At 45.5% G+C, this 19,039-nt stretch overlaps 1 protein-coding gene across 1 annotated transcript in view; it reads right to left on the minus strand.

The window, feature by feature from the left end:
• Positions 1–944: 944 nt before the first annotated feature.
• The window catches only part of PDGFA (platelet derived growth factor subunit A), a 62,264-nt gene continuing 44,169 nt past the window's right edge, over positions 945–19,039 (minus strand). The window contains exons 5-6 of the mRNA XM_063143655.1: positions 5,350–5,476; positions 945–2,745 (exon numbers count right to left, since the gene is read on the minus strand). Coding sequence (XP_062999725.1) covers positions 2,735–2,745; positions 5,350–5,476 — 138 coding nt within the window. The 3' untranslated portion in view covers positions 945–2,734. The remainder of the gene's footprint in view (positions 2,746–5,349; positions 5,477–19,039) is intronic.

The raw sequence follows: 19,039 nt of genomic DNA on the forward strand, positions 1-19,039 counted from the left end.
TCCCAGTGATGAGTGGAGCCCAGGGAAAAATGGGCAAGGCCAAAATACGAGCGTATTTTAATGTAAAGCTCTTACTGCCAGTAACAAAGCCTAAAGAGAGGCATTTCAACCTCTTAGAATGGGAGGAAATGACACAAAATCTGGGAAAGCCCCAGTCAGGATAAAGGGGTGGGGCTAGGGAAAGGGGGCGTTGTCTTCTGGGAGATCCCAGAGGTCCAGATTGGGACTCTAGGTGGGCCGAATGTGGCCCCCGGGCCAGAGGTTGTACACATCTGGCATATTCAGGCGTGTCATGTATGAGCACTTCCTCATTATGAATTCATAACGCAGGAAGCATTTCTGTTTAGTCTGACCTGACTACGACGACATTTTAACGGGAACAATCTGGGAAGGAACCGAAAAAGGTGTCATACTGGAAGCTAGGTCATGGAAGGAGAGTGAAGAGTGAGAAAAAGACAAATTGGTGTGGGCTGGTCTACCACACAATGCCTTGCATAGTCCTATATTTTCAAAGAGGATGAGGAGTGTTACATCAGGTGAACTGAGCCAAAGTTGAGGGGGAACCTGCCCAACTCTGGTTCTCCAGGTTTCGTTGCCTGCACAGGATTCCATATGAACTGGAGCCGGTCCCTGTTCTCCTCTGGGGTGAAAGGAACCACACACAAAGGTCACGGCAACGCATGCATGGAGATGGTCTTCAATGCATGGAGATGGCCTTCAAAGTGCCAGAATGGGGCAATCAGGTTGAACAGTGAATTGAAAATCCCTTCCTTTGAAAATGTAGAAGACCACACTTGAGTCATTTTGGCTGTCCGGCTATAACAAATATATATATATATATATATATATATATATATATATATATATATTATATGGGCTATCACTGCTGGAAAAATATGTCCATCAAATGCATTCCTCATTTTTTGTTCTTTTTTTGGTTCAAGAAAACATAGCAGGCTTTCTCGGGTATATAAAACCATTAATTTTAGATTAAAAAATACAAACTTCACCATTACAAAAAAAAAAAACCACTTATTTTGTTGAATACACATAAAGCATAATTATTTTTTTAATACCAAAAATAAAGAATTTTAGGCTTTCCGGCAGGGTTGCCCCCATGCCACAGTGACATCATACAATACGGATAACAAGAAGAGTTTTTACATCTCACATAGTTTAAACGTGTGAAATAGCAAAAAGGGATTCATTTATGGAGGAGAATAGCAATTGCTACCACATTACCACTCGTGGGCAGCTGGTATTAGTCTAAAAGAAAAGAAAAGATCATTTCTGTTTGCATATAGCCTACGGTCGCTTATACACATCAGTTGTCTTTTGTAATGTTTTTTTTAAAACAGTGACTTTCAAACTTACTGTCCTCGGGAAACCACTCTCCCTGTGTATGAGCCATAGAACTTTTGCAAAGGATTCTGGGTACATTCTAGGGCACACTCGAACTCACACAAAAACCCAGCCTTCACGGTTGGGTCCTACTTGCAGACCCATTACATTAAATAGAAAGTGTCCTAGAATGTGTCCAACGTCCCCTTCTGATCTCCTCCCTCCAGGGATGGACAGAAGGTAGGTCTCCAGATCTTTGGACTTCAACTCCCAGAAGCCACTGCCAGTACAGCCACTGGTCAGGAACACTGAGAACTGAAGTCCAAAACACGTGGAGGTCTACTTTCTGTTCATCCCTGCTGTAGGGATTGATCAGTAATGGTGGACATGTTTTCTTTCAGTGAAGCACATCTACCATTACTGTTCTTACTGAGAAAACCTCTGGTAATACTTTGAAAACCACTGTTTTAAATAATGGGTATCGAAATGGAGGTGGACATAAACCAAGAAACATTTAGAAAATTATGCATAGGTATACCATTTTTATTTTAATACATCTCTTTAGTTTGCATCCCGCTAGGAGAAATTCCATATTTGTCTCTGTGTCCCGTTTCATCCTCACTACAGCAGTCTTCTATATGGGTTATTGGTAAATGTAGTCCAAAGAGATAATAAAAAGCTAGGCAAAGAGTAAAAAGAAAGCTTAATAATAACTTTATGGTGTAAAAAAAAAAAAAACCAAAAACAAAACAAAACAAAAAAACATCCACTTAAGGCTCCCCAGAAGGATTTTTTTTATAGACTTTAAAACACCGCCAAGCAAAAATCACACTGTTTCTAAGTGTCTGCTGTGGCATTTGATACATTCCTGCTCTTTTTTGTGTGTGTGCCTAAACTCCATCAGTGTCTGTCCATCAGTGTCCGTCCATCAGCGTCCATCCATCAGCGTCCATCCATCTTCATCAAGAATGCAGGCACATTTCTTGACAAAAACAAACGGAAAAAAAGCACCATTGACTGCTGTTCTAAGACGAAATCTGTTCTTAACTTAGTGTTTTCTCGCCATGTTGCTGGAGTACTTTTGGTATCCTCCATTCATGTCATCTTTTCTTTTAGTCTCTTTTTTGGGGGGGACAGGGAAACTTCGTATTGTTTCGTAGAGTGCTACAATACTTGCTTTGATGCCGTATTAAACAAATGTACATTGTCTCTTTTGTTCTTGTGAAGTCTCTTTCTCTCTCTCTCTCTCTCTCTCTCTTTTTAAGCCAGTTTTCCCCCCACGTAGGAGAATGAACGAAGTATATAGTCAATAAAGCACCATACACAGTAGGTTCAGGAATGTAACAAACAATGTACATCCATGTCCCAGAGAGAAATGTTTTCTAGCTTATTTTCACCTTACATCTGCAAGAAAAGAACAAACAACATACTGTAATTCCGTAGTTAGAAAAGGACCAGGCACTATGGATGAACTCCTGTCAGAGGCGATCACTATAGGAGTCACTATGGCCCCATTCAGAAGACATCTTAAACCATGGCTTTAACCATGGTGGTTAAGCCAGAAAGCCAGGGAGTAATCAGAAGACACCTTAAACCATGGCTTTAACCATGGTGAATAAAGCAAAAAGCCTTATTACCATGGTTAAAGCCATGGTTTAAGGTGTCTTTTGAACAAGGCCTGGCTTTCTGGCTTAACCACCATGGTTAAAGCCATGGTTTAAGGTGTCTTCTGAATGGGCCCTCTGAAGGAACCACATCAGTGGGGTGGTGAATCCACTCCAGATTTCACTCAGAACCAGTCAGAAATCCAAAGGAGCTATCTATGGTGTTTTGTGCTTTAGATAGCTCCTTTAGAGTTCTGACTCGAAATCCGGCACGGATTCACCGCCCTACTGACATTGGAGACACCAACATCCATTGCTCCAACTCTCAACTACACCTGATTGAAGAGCCGCTAAGGCAGTCTTTATTCGGTATTACTAGGACACAGGGGCAGATTTGCCATACTTTTATTCTCACAACCCCACTCTAATATATCAAGCCGAGGGTCTACAACCTTCTTTGGGTTGAAAGGCACATTTGGAATTTTGAGTGGGTTGTGAGTGCTCTCACAAAATGGCTACCATGGGGGGAAGTGGCTGCCCAGTCATAAAATGGCTGCCATGGTGAGCACGGCAAATTCCATAGTTCAGGAATGCCCTGTTTGAAGAACTACTTTCTTGGGTCTGTCCTGAATTTGAGATTGCCAGTTTGGTTGAATGAGAGTGGAAACACTGCACACGTTGAAAGACTTTCATATATCACGGTTTTACAGCCAACTACTCGCAAGGCACACCGCTATTTGAATCTGTATCCATTCCGCTATTACTGCAGAATGCCTTGAAATCAGCGATTACTAGATTAGCAGCAAGAACGGCAGAATACAGGCGTTTAAATATTAGTTCCCCCCCCCAAAAAAAAAACATTGGAAAAAGCAGGGAAAGCAAAGCCAGTCCAGAAAGTGGGATGCTCATTTAATCCCATTGGGGTTGTAGCTTTAAAGGGAAAAAATATCCCTGAAAAGAATTATGCAAGCCAATCATGTCTGATTTCTTGACTGCCCTGAGACAGCCAGGCATGAAGATTTCGAACACTGATTCAGCAGGAGAATGGTAATAGATGATTGATGATTTTCATTGCTTGCGGTATTAACAGCCGTTTCATTCGTACCTGGCCATCAGCAGTATTTTTATGAGGGTTTTAACTTTTTTCGTTTCCTTTTTTTACTTTTCCCCCAGGTTCCTGTTGACATAAGGGTAGGGTTGGTGTGAAAAAACCAAACAAATACACGCCCCCCATGGCAATGCATTTATTGATTTGTGTGTGGGGGGGTGTTTTTTTTAAAAAACACCTATTTTCTTTCTTGAAGCCTCAACAGGGTGGAAAACACACACAATCATTTGTGGCACTCGCTAAGGCGGTTCATTTTTAGCTCTTCAAGACAGAGGGATGGAGATAATAGCGTCGTTGTGCCAGCAGAATGGATCCTACTGGTGGCATGGGACTTTCTAGTCCTCCTCCCTCTCCCCACCCCCAACACTCCCTCTAATTCTGCTGTGGAAGGTCCCCCAACCCTCGGGAGAAGATTTGGAGGGTGAGCAGAGAGGATGCTGCAGAGGAGAAGAGAGGAAAGGAATGTCGCATTCTGCTCCTCCGTGGCTGGAAGGACAACGTTGAGGGACCAGCTTCTCCCTTACCAACCTGCATTGGTCACTGGGGTCATCGGAGGGCATGCTCCTAGCGCTTCTGTCCCCCACTGATTCTCTTCTGTTTCTCCAATTCTGTTGTGCAATTGCTCCCCACCCACCCTTCCGCAACTGCAATCTAGTGCTTCCGGAGTGACCCAAAACAAGGAGAACCACTCATTTCCAGAAGAAGGCAGGTGGACGGAGCTCTCGTAAGGGAGCTCCACCAGCCTGCCTCCTTCTGGAAATGAGTGCTTCTTCTTGTTTGGGGGCTTCCCCTAGGAAGCACTATATCTCCCTTGCCTAAGCGGTGGGTCCTGCTTGCGCAACATAATTTGGGGGCCCCACTGCTTGTGGAAGGGAATCCAGATGGCAGAACAGAATTGATGGAGGCGGAAGTGCCCTGTTGGACTCTGCCCATTTTACGGTATTTGATCTGCCATTTCTGTCTTCTTTTTTATTGTTTATTGCCACTGACGTTGTATTTTATTGTATCCTGATACCATGGCTGTGAGCTTCCTTCAACATTTCATCAGAAAGGCGGGATATATTTTTAAATGAATAAATAAATAAATAAATAAAATACTCACACACACGTACCCCCCACAACCCCCAAATTCTAATAATACTCTGATGGGAGCGTTTCTCCTTTATCATCATCACCGCCACCACATAGCCAACTTTCCTGGTTTTTAGCGCTTGATATGCCCCACCGGGAACATCAAGACCCACATCACTTCCAGACCCTTCAGCATCACCCAAGGAAACATACCCCGCAACATACCGGTTTCTTCTTCTCGAAAATCTGAATTAGAATTTGACGACGTACAGGTGCATTCCATGTGCTCTTCTAGCTTCACCAGGACTTCTTTTAATTTTGGCTTTTTTCTAACATATTCCACTTTTGCCACCTGTGGTTAAAAAAATAGAAAAAAAGAAGGACAGATAGATTGATTTTGGACACCCAATCACATAAGATCATCTTGATCCAGCTAGAGTACGGACCCTGCTCACATGGAAACAAGCCTTTGTGAGGGTATCTGTGGCATTACCCACATATATATTCCCTTAACTATGTCTGGCTGAGTATGTCTAGAGAGTGCGGAATGATGGACCGAGTGGGTGTGGCTGGTGATGCTGTGGAAAGGGGAGGAGTCTACATATAGGGGGAACTGAGCGGTTTGAGTGGTTCAGTTGGTGGTGGGGTTTGGAGAGTAGATGGGTTTAGCTGTGTGGTTTCTGTCAGGAGTTGTGTGAGAAGCGAGTGAAAATAAGATCACAGGGACTAAGGATTGTTATTATTAGATTTATTACTACCAGTATTCTTAAGAACAGGCAGGATTTGAATAGAATTTGAAGGAACTAAGAACTGTAAACAACAATAAACATCTTCTTTATTTTGCTACCATAAAACCACGTGTCAGTTTGGCTGTGTCTCCTGCTCTATTGCTTCATAAATAAACACATTACATTAAAGCTTCAGCCTGCTATATTCACAGAAAAGCCTTTTCCAAAACTCCTTACCTTTTCCCTCTGCTATAAGGGAAAGGTTATACTTTTCTTTTTACCCCTTCCTCAGGTATTTAAGTGGTGGTGCTTAGCCTGAGGGAGGTGGGTGCGTATCAAAGCCTTGCATGTGAGGGCGTGGCGTCACAGTATCCTTTAGCTCAGGGATCCTTTAGCTCAAATACTTAAAAGGTTGTCACACAGATGGAGGCCCGGATCTCTTCTCGATCCTCCCAGATTGCAGGACATGGAATAACGGGCTCAAGTTACTGAAAGCCAGATTCTGGCTGGACAGCAGGAAAAACTTCCTCTGTTAGAGTAGTATGACAATGGAACCAGTTACCTAGGGAGGTGGTGGGCTCTCCCACACTAGAGGCCTTCAAGAGGCAGCTGGACAACCATCTGTCAGGGATGCTTTAGGGTGGGTTCCTGCATTGAGCAGGGGGTTGGACTCAATGGCCTTATAGGCCCCTTCCAACTCTACTATTCTATGATTCTATGATTCACAACCATAGGCCCAGGTGCCAAATCCGACCCTCAAGTGCTCCCCATTAGGGCCAAGTCCCTTTCTGCTGACCACCAGTTTGGGGGTTTCCATGCCAATTTTCTGATAGGCACATGTGTACAGCACACAAACAGGTGGATTGAGGCCCGTGGCTGTAGTTTTGAATGAAGTCAGAGTCATTTTGCACATCCAGGTCTGCATTAGGATAGTAGGGTTACTTGCCCTTCATTCCATTGAGCAACGAGAAGTCTTAAGGGTGGCACTAATGCGTTCGGTTTTCTTTCAATGAAAGAGAGAGAGAGAGTACTGAATACTTATGGCATCTTTGTTATCATCATCATCTATTTATAAAGTGCCATAACTGTACATGGCACTGTACAATCAAACAACGCCCTGCTGAAATGGCTTACAATCTAGAAATGTCAACATGAAATTTTAATAGAATTTTAAAAGGTGAAAATTCACATTGGGGAAAAAAGAGGAGAAAGGAAAGGACAAATGTAGAACCCAGTTTTCAAGGAGAAATGCCCAATGCTTTAGAAACAAAAAGAAAAGTTTTCAATTGAGTCTTAAAACCTGAGATTGGAGGAGCAGTCCACAGATGCTCCAGAAGGCAGTCCCAGGAAGTAATACCTGCTTTACTTAAAAATATACATTGCAAACGCGTATATCTGAAAAAGGCACCATGATTGCAGGCAGACCAGTCCTTTTAGAAAGCAATCGGGCAGAATGCTTCATCCCCATCAGCAATTCCAGTTTCAGGGAGTGAGAGAAGAAGCAGTGATACTGAATCATAAAATCATAAAATAGTAGAGCTGGAAGGGGCCTCTAAGGCCATCGAGTCCAACCCCCTGCTCAATGCAGGAATCCACCTCAAAGCTCCACTAAATTCTCTAAACTTCGCTTCAAAGTTTGTTTTGGCTTTCCCATTTGAGTTTTCAACCTGCTCTTCAGCTTGTTCAAGCAGGAAAAAATGCACATTTCGACGTCTGCGTTTTCAGGGTCTTTCATCGTAAGGCCTGGTGCCTTCTTTGTTTCTTTTGAAAAAAATATATATTTCACGAGTACGTTCAAACTGAAACGCCTGCCAAAATACCCCAGATGCAAAAAGCAGGACATTTCAAAACAAGCAAGCCTAGAAGGGAAGTCATGCTATGCTGGGAACCTAGATCTCAACAGTGTTTGGCCGAGTGCCGTTCATGTTATAAATGCTTGTTGAGCTATCTTGGATAACTTCCGATGAAAGATGCTCCCTTTTCTCTTCAAGAACTATTTTAATCGACCAACGTAGTCTCTTGGCAGGAGGATGCCATAGTAGAGAGTTCCCCAACTTACTGCCTTCCAGATGTGCTGGACTGCAACTCCCATAATTCCTGGCCATACAAAGAACCATGCTGGATCAGACCAAAGGCCTATCTAGTCCAGCATTCTGTCCACACAGTGGCCAACCATGGGACATGCACAATGGGATATGAGCACTTTCCCAATTACGTTCCCCAGCAACTGGTTTACAGAGGCATACCGCCTCTGATACTGGAGATAACATAGAGCCATCCAGACTAGGAGCCATTGATAGCCTTTTCCTCCAGGAATTAGTCCAACCCCCTTTTAAAGCCATGCAAATTAGTGGCCATCACTACGTCTTGTGGTAGCGAATTCCGTAGTTAATGTACTGTGTGAAGAAGTCCTTCCTTTTATCTGTACTGAAGCTCTCATCAACCAGCTTAATGGGATAACCCCATTGGATCCTAGTATTCTGAGAGAAAGGCCTCAGGATATGCACTATGAAAGCAGTATATAAGAGGCAGGAGCCACATGACTGCTTTATAGCTGTATTGAAGTGCACTGACAACCGTTGGGGCCTGTTGACACAGACCAATTACCGCTTTCATGCCGCTTTCATAGTGCAATATCCTGCTTGGTGTAGATTAGGCCAAGGAGAGAAATGAATGTCTCCCTATCCACTTTCTCCACACTTTGCATCATTTTGTACAACTCCATAGTCTATTGCTCCCATGCAAACAGAGACTCCCATTCTACCTTTCTGACGCCGAGGGCCACAAAACCATGTGGCATGTTTCCTTCCTATGCCGACAAGAAGGCTAAGCAACAGGGTATATAAACACAGGGGGGAGCGGCTGAGAAGGAGCAGCTGGGAGTAGGAGGAGCCCAGAAAGGAGGCCGGGCAGCTCGTGGGCATGTGCAGAGGCCTCAGGTAAGTCCCACAGGTCATGGGCATGTGAAGAGGCCTCAGGTAAGTCCCACAGGTCATGGGCATGTGAAGAGGCCTCAGGTAAGTCCCACAGGTCATGGGCATGTGAAGAGGCCTCAGGTAAGTCCCACAGGTCATGGGCATGTGCAGAGGCCTCAGGTAAGTCCCGCAGGTCGTGGGCATGTTTAGAGGCCTCAGGTAAGTCCAGCAGGTCATGGGCATGTGAAGAGGCCTCAGGTAAGTCCCGCAGGTCGTGGGCATGTGCAGAGGCGTCAGGTAAGTCCCGCAGGTCATGGGCATGTGCAGAGGCCTCAGGTAAGTCCCATGAGTCAGCAGGCAGGCAAGCGTGGGGCCAACGACTGGGAGTGAGTGAGGGGGGAGCAGCTGGGGGGAGCAGCAGGCTCCGACACCTCCAGGCCTTTCTTTTATATAACGATAAACCAGTATGACACGATCTTTGAGCAGTTCCAAGCAACAGGAAGCCGTGCAGATATGCCATCTCCACCTCACCCTGCCCGCCCGCACCCCTCAACACACACCCTTTAAATATTACAAGACCAGGGCACCAGAGAACAGCCAAACAATTTCGCTCTGAACTTATTCTTGGAGCCAAAAGGGACTTGAAGGTCATGTATTTAGGGATATCTTTCTTTCTGGCAGGCTGAGCCTCCCTCAGTCAAAACATAACCTCTTCAAAATTCCCTGCATAATACTGAAAAGAACCGTCACAACAAAAATCCTGACCAACATACCACCCTGCTCCTTCTGACTCTGGAAAACAGGGCTGCGGTGTGGGAAAGGGACGGGCAAAGTACTAAGGGGGCAGCAAAGAGCCGGTCTTGCTGCTGGACGGAGTGAGTCCAGCTTGGGCAGCTGGTTTTGGGTGCCATGAAAGGATAGCAAATTATCATTGATTACTGTATGTTTATTGATAGGGAGGGAAAGAGGGTCTCATGGGATTTTCTGCCTCAAGAGCCAAAATCGTTTGACTGGCCTGTGGCTCTATGCATCTTGATATATTTTTTAGGGGGGTTGCATTTGCAAAATGTCTTGGGCTGGCCCAGGGGTGGGTAGGAACTGAGAACTGGTGCAGTGCTCGCCTAGGAGAAATGGCCATTCATCCAAAATGAGCAACAGAACGGCACGACTCCTTGGAGAGTGCTGTCAATTCTCACGGCTAGCAACTTTCCATGGATCTCAGGCGGAAACTTCTCCAGACCCTCTCCCTGAGATTCCTTTGACTTAAGCTGCTTTGGATGGAGCCTGGAACATCCTACATGCAACCCATGTGCCCTACTATTGAGCTACCTCTCCCTGAAAGCAAAAGACTCTTTCCTGAGCAAAAGCAAGATCTTCTCTATAACCCAAATCTTCACATGATTAACCTATACAGAAAATATTTTGCGGAAGCAAATAAGGGTTAGGCACCTAGGAAGCTGCCTTATACTGAGTCAGACTATGAGTCCATCTAGCCTAGTAGTGTTGACACGGACTGGCAGCAGCTCTCCGGGGTTTCAAGTGAGATTCTTTCCTAGCTCTACCTGGAGATTTTGGGATTGAACCTGGGACTTTCTGCATTCAAATCAGGTGCCCTACCGCTGAACTACAGCCTCCTTGTAAGATGCTGTTAGTCTTGGGCTTTATATATTTACTTACATTTATATCCTGTCTTTTTCCCCCAGGCGCTCCAGCTGGTCTACATGGTCTCTCCTTCATTTTATCCTGAGAGTTGGTGACTGGCCCAAGTCAGTCAGTGAGTTTCATGGCCGAGAGAGGGTTTGAACCTTGGTTTTCCCAAAACTAATCTGGCACTCTAACCACTGTATGATACACTTTCAATAGCGGAGTTCATCTGCTTATGTGACCTTGCATGCAAAGCATAGAATCATAGAACAGTAGAGTTGGAAGGGGCCTACAACGCCATCGAGTCCAACCCCCTGCTCAATGCAGGGATCCACCCTAAAGCATCCCTGACAGAGGGTTGTCCAGCTGCCTCTTGAAGGCCTCTAGTGTGGGAGAGGCCACAACCACCCTAGGTCACTGGTTCCATTGTCGTACTGCTCTAACAGTCAGAAAGTTTTTTCTGATGTTCCTGGCTTCCTGTAACTTGAGCCCATTATTCCGTGTCCTGCAATCTGGGATGATTGAGAAGAGATCCTGGCCCTCCTCTGTGGGACAGCCTTTCAAGTATTTGAAGAGTGCTATGATATCTTATTTCAGTCCTTTCTTCTCCAGGCTAAATATGCCCAGTTCTTTCTGACTCTCTTCATAGGGCTTTGTTTCCAGACCCTTGATCATCCTGGTTGAGACCCCTGCTCTCCTGATGCGCCACGGCCTCACCCTAACGTGGGCAACCACGTCACGGCACCTGAAGTACAAGTGGAAGCTCCCTAAAACACATCCTGGCTCTCCAAAGAAGCGACTGCAACCGGGGGCAAAATTGGCCACCCCTCATTGACAACAGGCACAACGCCTGAAACGTTCACATTTGCAACATAATCCCAGGCTACTGGAGTTCCACAAAGAAAAAATGTACAGCAGGCTGCAACGCGTAAGAATGCTTTGCTCAGAAGGTCAACCGCGGGTTGAAGCCATAGGCTTCCAGCCTCCTTCTGGCATGGTCGAGCAACGCTTTACCAAGTGCAAAGTTGGAAGGAAAGTGTCTGGCGAATCTGAGTCACCCAACATCAAAAGATGACTAATCCCTCTCATTTACAGCAACAAAACACAGATTAAGACCTTTGTAATCAAAGATACAGACAGAAATCCAGCAATAACGGAACCACTTTCGTATCGGCCGTACTCATTTCAGTCGAGGGAATGAATCAGAGTCGTAGAAAATTACATGTGATGGAAATAAACTGTAATCAAATCTGGTTGAATTCCTGTATTTTTCAATGCAGATTAACCACACGCATGCACACACACCCACACACACACCGTATTCTAAACATGCTCGACACATACGAAAAACTAAGTGTTTGGAGGCTCTGTAATGATAGCATTGAGTCAATTAGCAGGTACAGCCAACCTTAAAAGAAACCAATTCACGAAGCCAATTCACAAGGGGCATAAACCATGCACACTTGGGTGAGTTGTCATCTCTTCAACTCAAAATAGGAGTCTAAGATGTCCCTTAGGGTAGTCCAATGGTAGACCTATTTAGTGTAGACTCATCAAAATGAATGGGGCTGAAATTAGGCATGCCTAACTACAGCCCCATACATTTAAATGGGTCTACTCTATGTAGGATTAACATTGGATACTGTCCTTCGTTATAAACCATGGCTTGACCAGTCCACATTGATCAGAATTGTTGACCCCTGATTATTCAACTGCAATTTCCTGCAGAGCATCACCCCAGGTGGGCCGTTCTAAGTAAATGCTTGCACTGATTTTAAAGCCATTGAAATGAATACTGCACTCTTGAAATGCATTCCCAGAAGCATTTGGTTGGCCACTGTAGGAACAGAATGTTAAGAACATAAGAAGAGCCCTGCTGGTTCAGACCAAGGGTCCATCTAGTCCAGCACTCTGTTCACACAGTGGCCAACCAGCTGTTGGCCAGGGACCCACAAGCAGGACACGGTGCAACAGCACCCTCCCACTAGGGTGACTATATGAAAAGGAGGACCGGGCTCCTGTATCTTTAACAGTTGTACAGCAAAGGGAATTTCAGCAGGTGCCATTTGTATGCACACAGCACCTCTTCATCACAACAGTTAAAGCTGTAGGAGCCCTGCCCCCTTTTCTATCTGGTCACGCGGGTGGGGCTCCTGCAGATTTAACTGCTTTGAGGAAGAGGAAATTGCACCAAGGGCTGCATGCATACCAAAGATACCCTCTGAAATTCCCTTTTCTACACAACTATTAAAGATGCAGGAGCCCTGCCCTCCTTTTCATGCAGTCACCCAATTTCCCCAGCAACTGGCTTACTGCCCCTGCTACTGGATGTAGCACATAGCCATCAGGACTTGCAGCCATTGATCGCCTTCTCCGCTAGGAATTTATCCAACCCCCCCTAGATAGGCTTTTGTGCGGGTCTAGCATGGGTTGCCCTCTTAATCCAAAGCCTAAACTTGAAAAACCTAAGAGCATGTATGTAAAACCAACTGGGGGGGGGGTGGAGATGACACTTCCTACATCAACTCTTCACAAACCACAAAAAGGAAAGAAACAACTCAGCAGCTCCCACAAGATGGAATGTCTTTTTTTGAACCGGAGTCACTTTTCTCCAAAGACATTGATTTGCCGCAGCTCTCAAGCGGATTAACAACAGAGCTCCGGAATGACGGCCAATGGAAGCGGGCCATTCCAAAGAGGGTTGCCAGGGTCAGGATAGAGCTCCGGGATACAGGTCTGGTATTCTGTTGGGGTTTAAATAGACAACACAAAGTCAGCGGGACACAAAAGCAACAGCTGAGAAGCCGGGGATGTTTGCACAAAGTGGCTCAAGGAGCGATAGCAGGATTAGGGAGAAAGGAATTAATTGATGGAGCTTTTGGGAAGGCAGCGTAGATTTACAACATTCATGCATCCCACTGAAAATGCGGCACAGAAGACAGCGTCTTCACTATATGACAAGGGAGGAAGACCTGGGTGGATACGTAAGCCATCACGTTACCCAAGGGCAATTTGGTAAATGGAAGCCATTCATTTATTTAGTCACTAGCAGCTTATTGTCAAGACCTGTTAATGCCGCCGTACTTCACGTGGGGTTCACCAGTATCAACATCACACGCGCTGTAACATTGCACTTAATTTAAAGGATGCTGAAATTTAGAATTGACTAGACTCCATACAACTCTAGGGAGAAAGGTTTAGTCTTCAGGGACGGTTGCTGGAGATGTAAGAGTAAAGGGACAAATTCACAGCATGTGATTTGGATCTGCTAAATTATTCTGAACTACTGGGAAACATCAGAGCCAATAGGAGGAATCGAAGGTTAGCTTTTTAGGGTTAGGTTATGCTATTTTATTCAAAGTATTTTATTCAAAGTATTTTGTATCAGTTTTCTGATAGATGATGCTATCATAGATAGAAGATAGAAAGATAGATAGATAATCTAAAATTGGAGAAGGAGAGCAATGGCTACTCCTGATAGCTATGTGCTACCTCTAGTATCAGAGGCAGTAAGCTTCTGTACACCAGTTGTTGGGGAACATGGCTGGGAGAGTGTTTTTGCACCTGCCTGTGGGTCCCTGGTTGACAGCTAGTTGGCCCCTGTGTGACCAGAAACCCACAAGCAGGACATGAGTGCAGCAGCACCCTCCCACCCATGTCCCTCAGCAACTGCAGCATGTAGGTCCTACTGGGAGTATCACAGAGTAGCCATTGATAGCCCTCTCCTCCAGGGATTTATACAACCCCCTTTTAATGCCATCCAAATTGGTGGCCATCACCACATCTTGTGTAGCGAACTGCATAGTTTAACTCTGCGCTATGTGAAGAAGTCCTTCCTTTTATCTGTCCTGAAACTTCCCACTAATCAGCTTCCTGAGATGACTCCATTGGGTTCTAGCATTTCAAGTGTTTTGAGAGAGGGAGAAAAGTGTCTCCCTATTCTCATTCTTCAAATTCGTGCAAATTCAAACACCTCCGAAATGGAATTCGCCCTTTGAGCTGAAGAAGTTCCCTGCCATGGTGCCATGCAGATCTTATTCAGTGCAGGACACGGAATAATGGGCTCAAGTTACAGGAAGCCCTGCCTGACTGTTAGAGCAGTACAACAATGGAACCAGTTACCTAGGGAGGTTGTAGGGTCTCCCACACTAGAGTCCTTCAAGAGGCAGCTGTACAAACATCTGTCAAGTATGCTTTAGGGTGGATTCCTGCACTGAGCAGGGGGTTGGAGTCGATGGCCTTATAGGCCCCTTCCAACTCTACTATTCTATGATTCTATGATTCTATTTGCCATGCATGCGGTGCCATCCTGGAGGAACACCATGTAACTCAACCTATAAGAACAAAAAGAGCCTTGCTGGATCAGACCAAGGGTCCATCTAGTCCAGCACTATGTTCACACAGTGGCCGACCAACTGACAACCAAGAACCCACAAGCAGGATACAGTGCAACAGCACCCTCCCACCCATGTTCTCCAACAACTGGTGTGCAGAGGCTTACTGCCTCTGATACTGGAGGTAGCACACAGCCATTGGGATTAACAGTCATTGATAGCCTGCTCTGCCAGGAATTTATCCACCCCCCTCTGAAAGCCATCCAAACCTATAAAATCCAGCTTCCAGGATATCTGACCCCACGTTATGGAGTAGTGTTATAGGTTGCGTTGCCACCACCCAATTGCAGGGGCTGTAGGTCTAGTAGGGCATCTGACTCTGAACACTTCTTTTGGCCTCTCAGCATTGCATCCTACGCAGTGACCTCTCTGCTAACTGGATATGTTTCCAGCCAGAGTCGGCTTATTGAGGGACGGAGCAATGATCTCACCATCTTGTCAATAAAACAAGGGTGAGAAACGGAGGTCTTTTCAATGCCAGCCCAAAAGGGGGCTTTTTGCATACGCTTGACATCACAGCTGCAGAACAAGGGGAGCACTCAACTTGCTTCTGGGAAGAAGCAAAGCAGATCCGTTCTTCCACCCCTCGCCACCTAATGGGTGACCCCAAAAGAGGATCTTCTGGATTATGGTACACACAGGCCATTCATCTCCAAACATGGGAATTCCAAAGAGCTTGTGAAACAATTAATTATATCAAAGCCTGAAAGACAGAGAGAGAGAGAGAGAGAGAGGGAGACAGAGAGAGAACACGAACATCTCAGGGCGAGAGGAAATAAATATAGATTTGCTGTTTGGAGACTACTGGTGTGACAGTAGGGTCAGATACTTCGTCTCTACTCATTTTAATTAACGTTTAGAACAGGGAGGATTTTCTCAAGACCTCTGGAGCACAATATTTTGAAGGGGGGAAGTGGGCCTAGATCACAAGAATCTGATGTCACTTGTTAACCCAGCCACGGCCAACCTGATACCCTCCATTTCATGTCACGCCTTACATTTCTCTACCTCCCAATAGCTGAAGCTCTCCAGGTGGTTTACAAAGGTTAAAAACCATTAAAAATACATTATAGGTGGTATTTAAAAAAAAAAACACCACTGGACATACAAACATCTAAACAGACACATACCGTATTTCTTCAATTGTAAGACGCCATCGATTGTAAGACGCACACTAATTTCAGTACCACCAATAGGGGGGGGGAAACCTAAGACACACCCGTGATTCTAAGATGCACCCCATTTTTAGAAATGGGGGGGGGAGTGTGTCTTAGAATCGAAGAAATAGGGTATATCTAAACAGTTTGAAACAATTAAAAATAAGAAAAAATCCAGGAGCCGTTTAAAACCTCATGCCTGAGAGATGAAGATGATCTTTACCCGGCACTGAAAAAGATAACAATGTTGGCGCCAGGCAAGCCTTGTTGGGGAAGATGGTTCCATAACGGGGGCCCACCACAGAGTAGACCATCTCCCTTGTCGCCACCTTCCGAGCTTCCTCCAGAGGAAGAGGCACCAGGAGGAAGGCCTCCAGATGTACTAGTCTATAAATCCCACCATCCCCAACCAGATTCCCCAGACTGGGGGAGGCAGGGCTAACATGACCAGACAGAATTCCCCCTTTACAAAGTATGCTGTTGATAGGACAGAGCAAATAGCTTTGGGGACCTTAGGACTATATTCAGGAATAAAGGCCAGTACCAGGAGAGACTATTACGCTGTTGAGTTCAGTATTGTCCACACTGACCAGCAGCAGCTCTTCAGGGTTTGGGGCAGAAGGATACTCTGGTAGTCTCCCTCAATGACCTGATGCTTGGACTAAAAGAGTTCAGCCTGCTTGGGAGCTTTATGCAAGGCAATGGTACATAAGGACATAAGAACATCAGAAGAGCCCTGCTGGATCAGACCAAGGGTCCATCTAGTCCAGCACTCTGTTCACACAGTGGCCAACCAGCCATCGGCCAGGGATGAACAAGCAGGACATGATTGGCTCTTTGGAATCACCTGACTTTTCAATTGTGTGCTGTGGGACTCTAGCATCCCAATTCCATCTGCCTGCATTGTAGTCATATCACCTGCAGCCCTTGGTGGCACAAGGAATAGCCAATCAGCGCCTGCCCTGCAGGACTTTGGGTTTGAGGGCCATGTATCCTGACAGAGGCAGAATTACATACCCTGCCACGGTGATGTAGCCCTACTTCCCCTTCAACTGCTGCTGATCAATGCATTGGCAACAAAGAGGAACGTGAGGACTAGGATGCCAACACTATCAAGATCCACCAGGGATTTCAAAAGCGCCTAAACAATTGTCCACAATGTCCCATGCAGGAAGGAGCTAAATAAGGCTCAGAAACAGCCGGTCACCTATGGCGAGTCAGGAGTGCCTAGAGGAGACCTGGTTTGACTCGAACACTGTTACATTCGAGGACCCCATAATCTCTCCTAGTCAACAAAAACAGAGGGACAGCAAGAACGAAGGCTGCCACAATCTCCCGCCCAATGAACACTGCAGCAGCACGCCGCTCGTGCTTGCTGACCCTTTCCGGTTGTTCTTGGGCCTGCAAGTTAATTAGATCATCCCTAATCCTCCTTTGCTTTTAAAATTAACGTTTGCCAAGCCTGTTGAAGCTCTGCAAATGGGGCGGGGGAAGGGACTGCTTTGAAAATATTATCAGGAAGCAAAGAAGATTCTGAGCAGGAATAACATCTGAATGACAAAATTGCAACTTTTCCGTTTTCATTTTTTTAACTGCTTCGTTTTCAGCTCAGGAAACACAACCGAATCAGGGTTCCATACTTTGGACTGATGTATTGCTGCATTGCTCTTTGCTTTAGCTGTACAGAGCAGCCTGGGAATATTCTGGATCTCCTGGACTGGGAAACCCAAAAACCTAAGGTGGGTCCAGAGATAAACAGTTGGGTTTAGTCATGCTCTCACCCACTGAGCTACTTCTTCACCTTTTCTTTTTCTTTTTCGGCTGTGGCAGGGCTCAGGATGAATGCCTATGGCGGATGGCTCATTTTGACCAATGGCAGGGCCCGTCCTCATCAAAGGAGCCAATCCGGGAGTGGATGGTCCCGTGGTTTGACTCGGTCTAAGGCATGTCACAATTCCACAGAGAAGACAGGCTGTACCAGCCTTCTTCCTGACATGCTGGCTTTCTATGTGGAGGGAATGAATGAAATCAGTTGCTGGGGAACATGGGTGGGAGGGTGCTGTTGCACCATGTCCTGCTTGTTCATCCCTGGCCGATGGCTGGTTGGCCACTGTGTGAACAGAGTGCTGGACTAGATGGACCCTTGGTCTGATCCAGCAGGGCACTTCTGATGTTCTTATATTCTTAATGCTCCTTCATACAATCATATCACCCCCTCCCTCCATCCCACCTGTCTCCTGAAGTACAATAGACCAAGTGTATTCCATTGCCTCATTGTGAACTGTTTATTTATTGCATTTATATTCTGCCATTTTTCCTCCAAGGAACCCAAAGCCGCTTACATAATCCTCCTCCTCTCCATTTTGTCCACACAACAACAACCCTGTGAGATAGGTTGGGCTGAGAGTCTGTGACCGGCCCAAAGTCACCCAGTGAGCTTCCATGGCCAAGTGGGGACTAGAACCTGGGTCTCCCGACTCCCAGTCCAACACTCTAGCCACTACACCACACTGGCTCTTGGCTTTAGGACCCTGTTTGAAACTTGACTGCCATTTTGGGAAATGAGTAAGAGTTTATCCACTGTAGATGGGGAGAAATTTCCTCAGTTTGCATTTTAATGCCAAAGTTCCGAACTTTGCAGTTTCACATCAATACACAAACCGAAGCTCAGTTAACCATCAAAATACGCATGTCTCCAAATTTTTGTACTGGAGTTCGCCAGTCAAAAAAATGCATACAAAAACATGCATGTTAGGGAAACGTACACACAAAAACTGTGAAGGTTCATGAAAATCATGTCAAAAAATGAGTTAGATTTGAATGAGTTAGTTTTGCCTAGTACATATGCAACAAATGGTATATACTAGGCAAAACACCATACAAAAACACATGTATTAGGAGAAATGCACACAAAAACGTGAAGGAAGGTCTATGCAAACTTCTAAAAATAAGTTCTTGATGTTCAGGACGGACTGAATTTAGGAATGGAGACCCAAGGGCTAGGGAGAAAGTGAAATTGAGAGATTCGCCCATCACTACTTTCAGTAACCAATTTAGTGAACTGTCCCATTATGGAA

This window comes from Elgaria multicarinata, chromosome 17 (genome assembly GCF_023053635.1).
Source record: "Elgaria multicarinata webbii isolate HBS135686 ecotype San Diego chromosome 17, rElgMul1.1.pri, whole genome shotgun sequence".
Classification (NCBI taxonomy): Eukaryota; Metazoa; Chordata; class Lepidosauria; order Squamata; family Anguidae; genus Elgaria; species Elgaria multicarinata.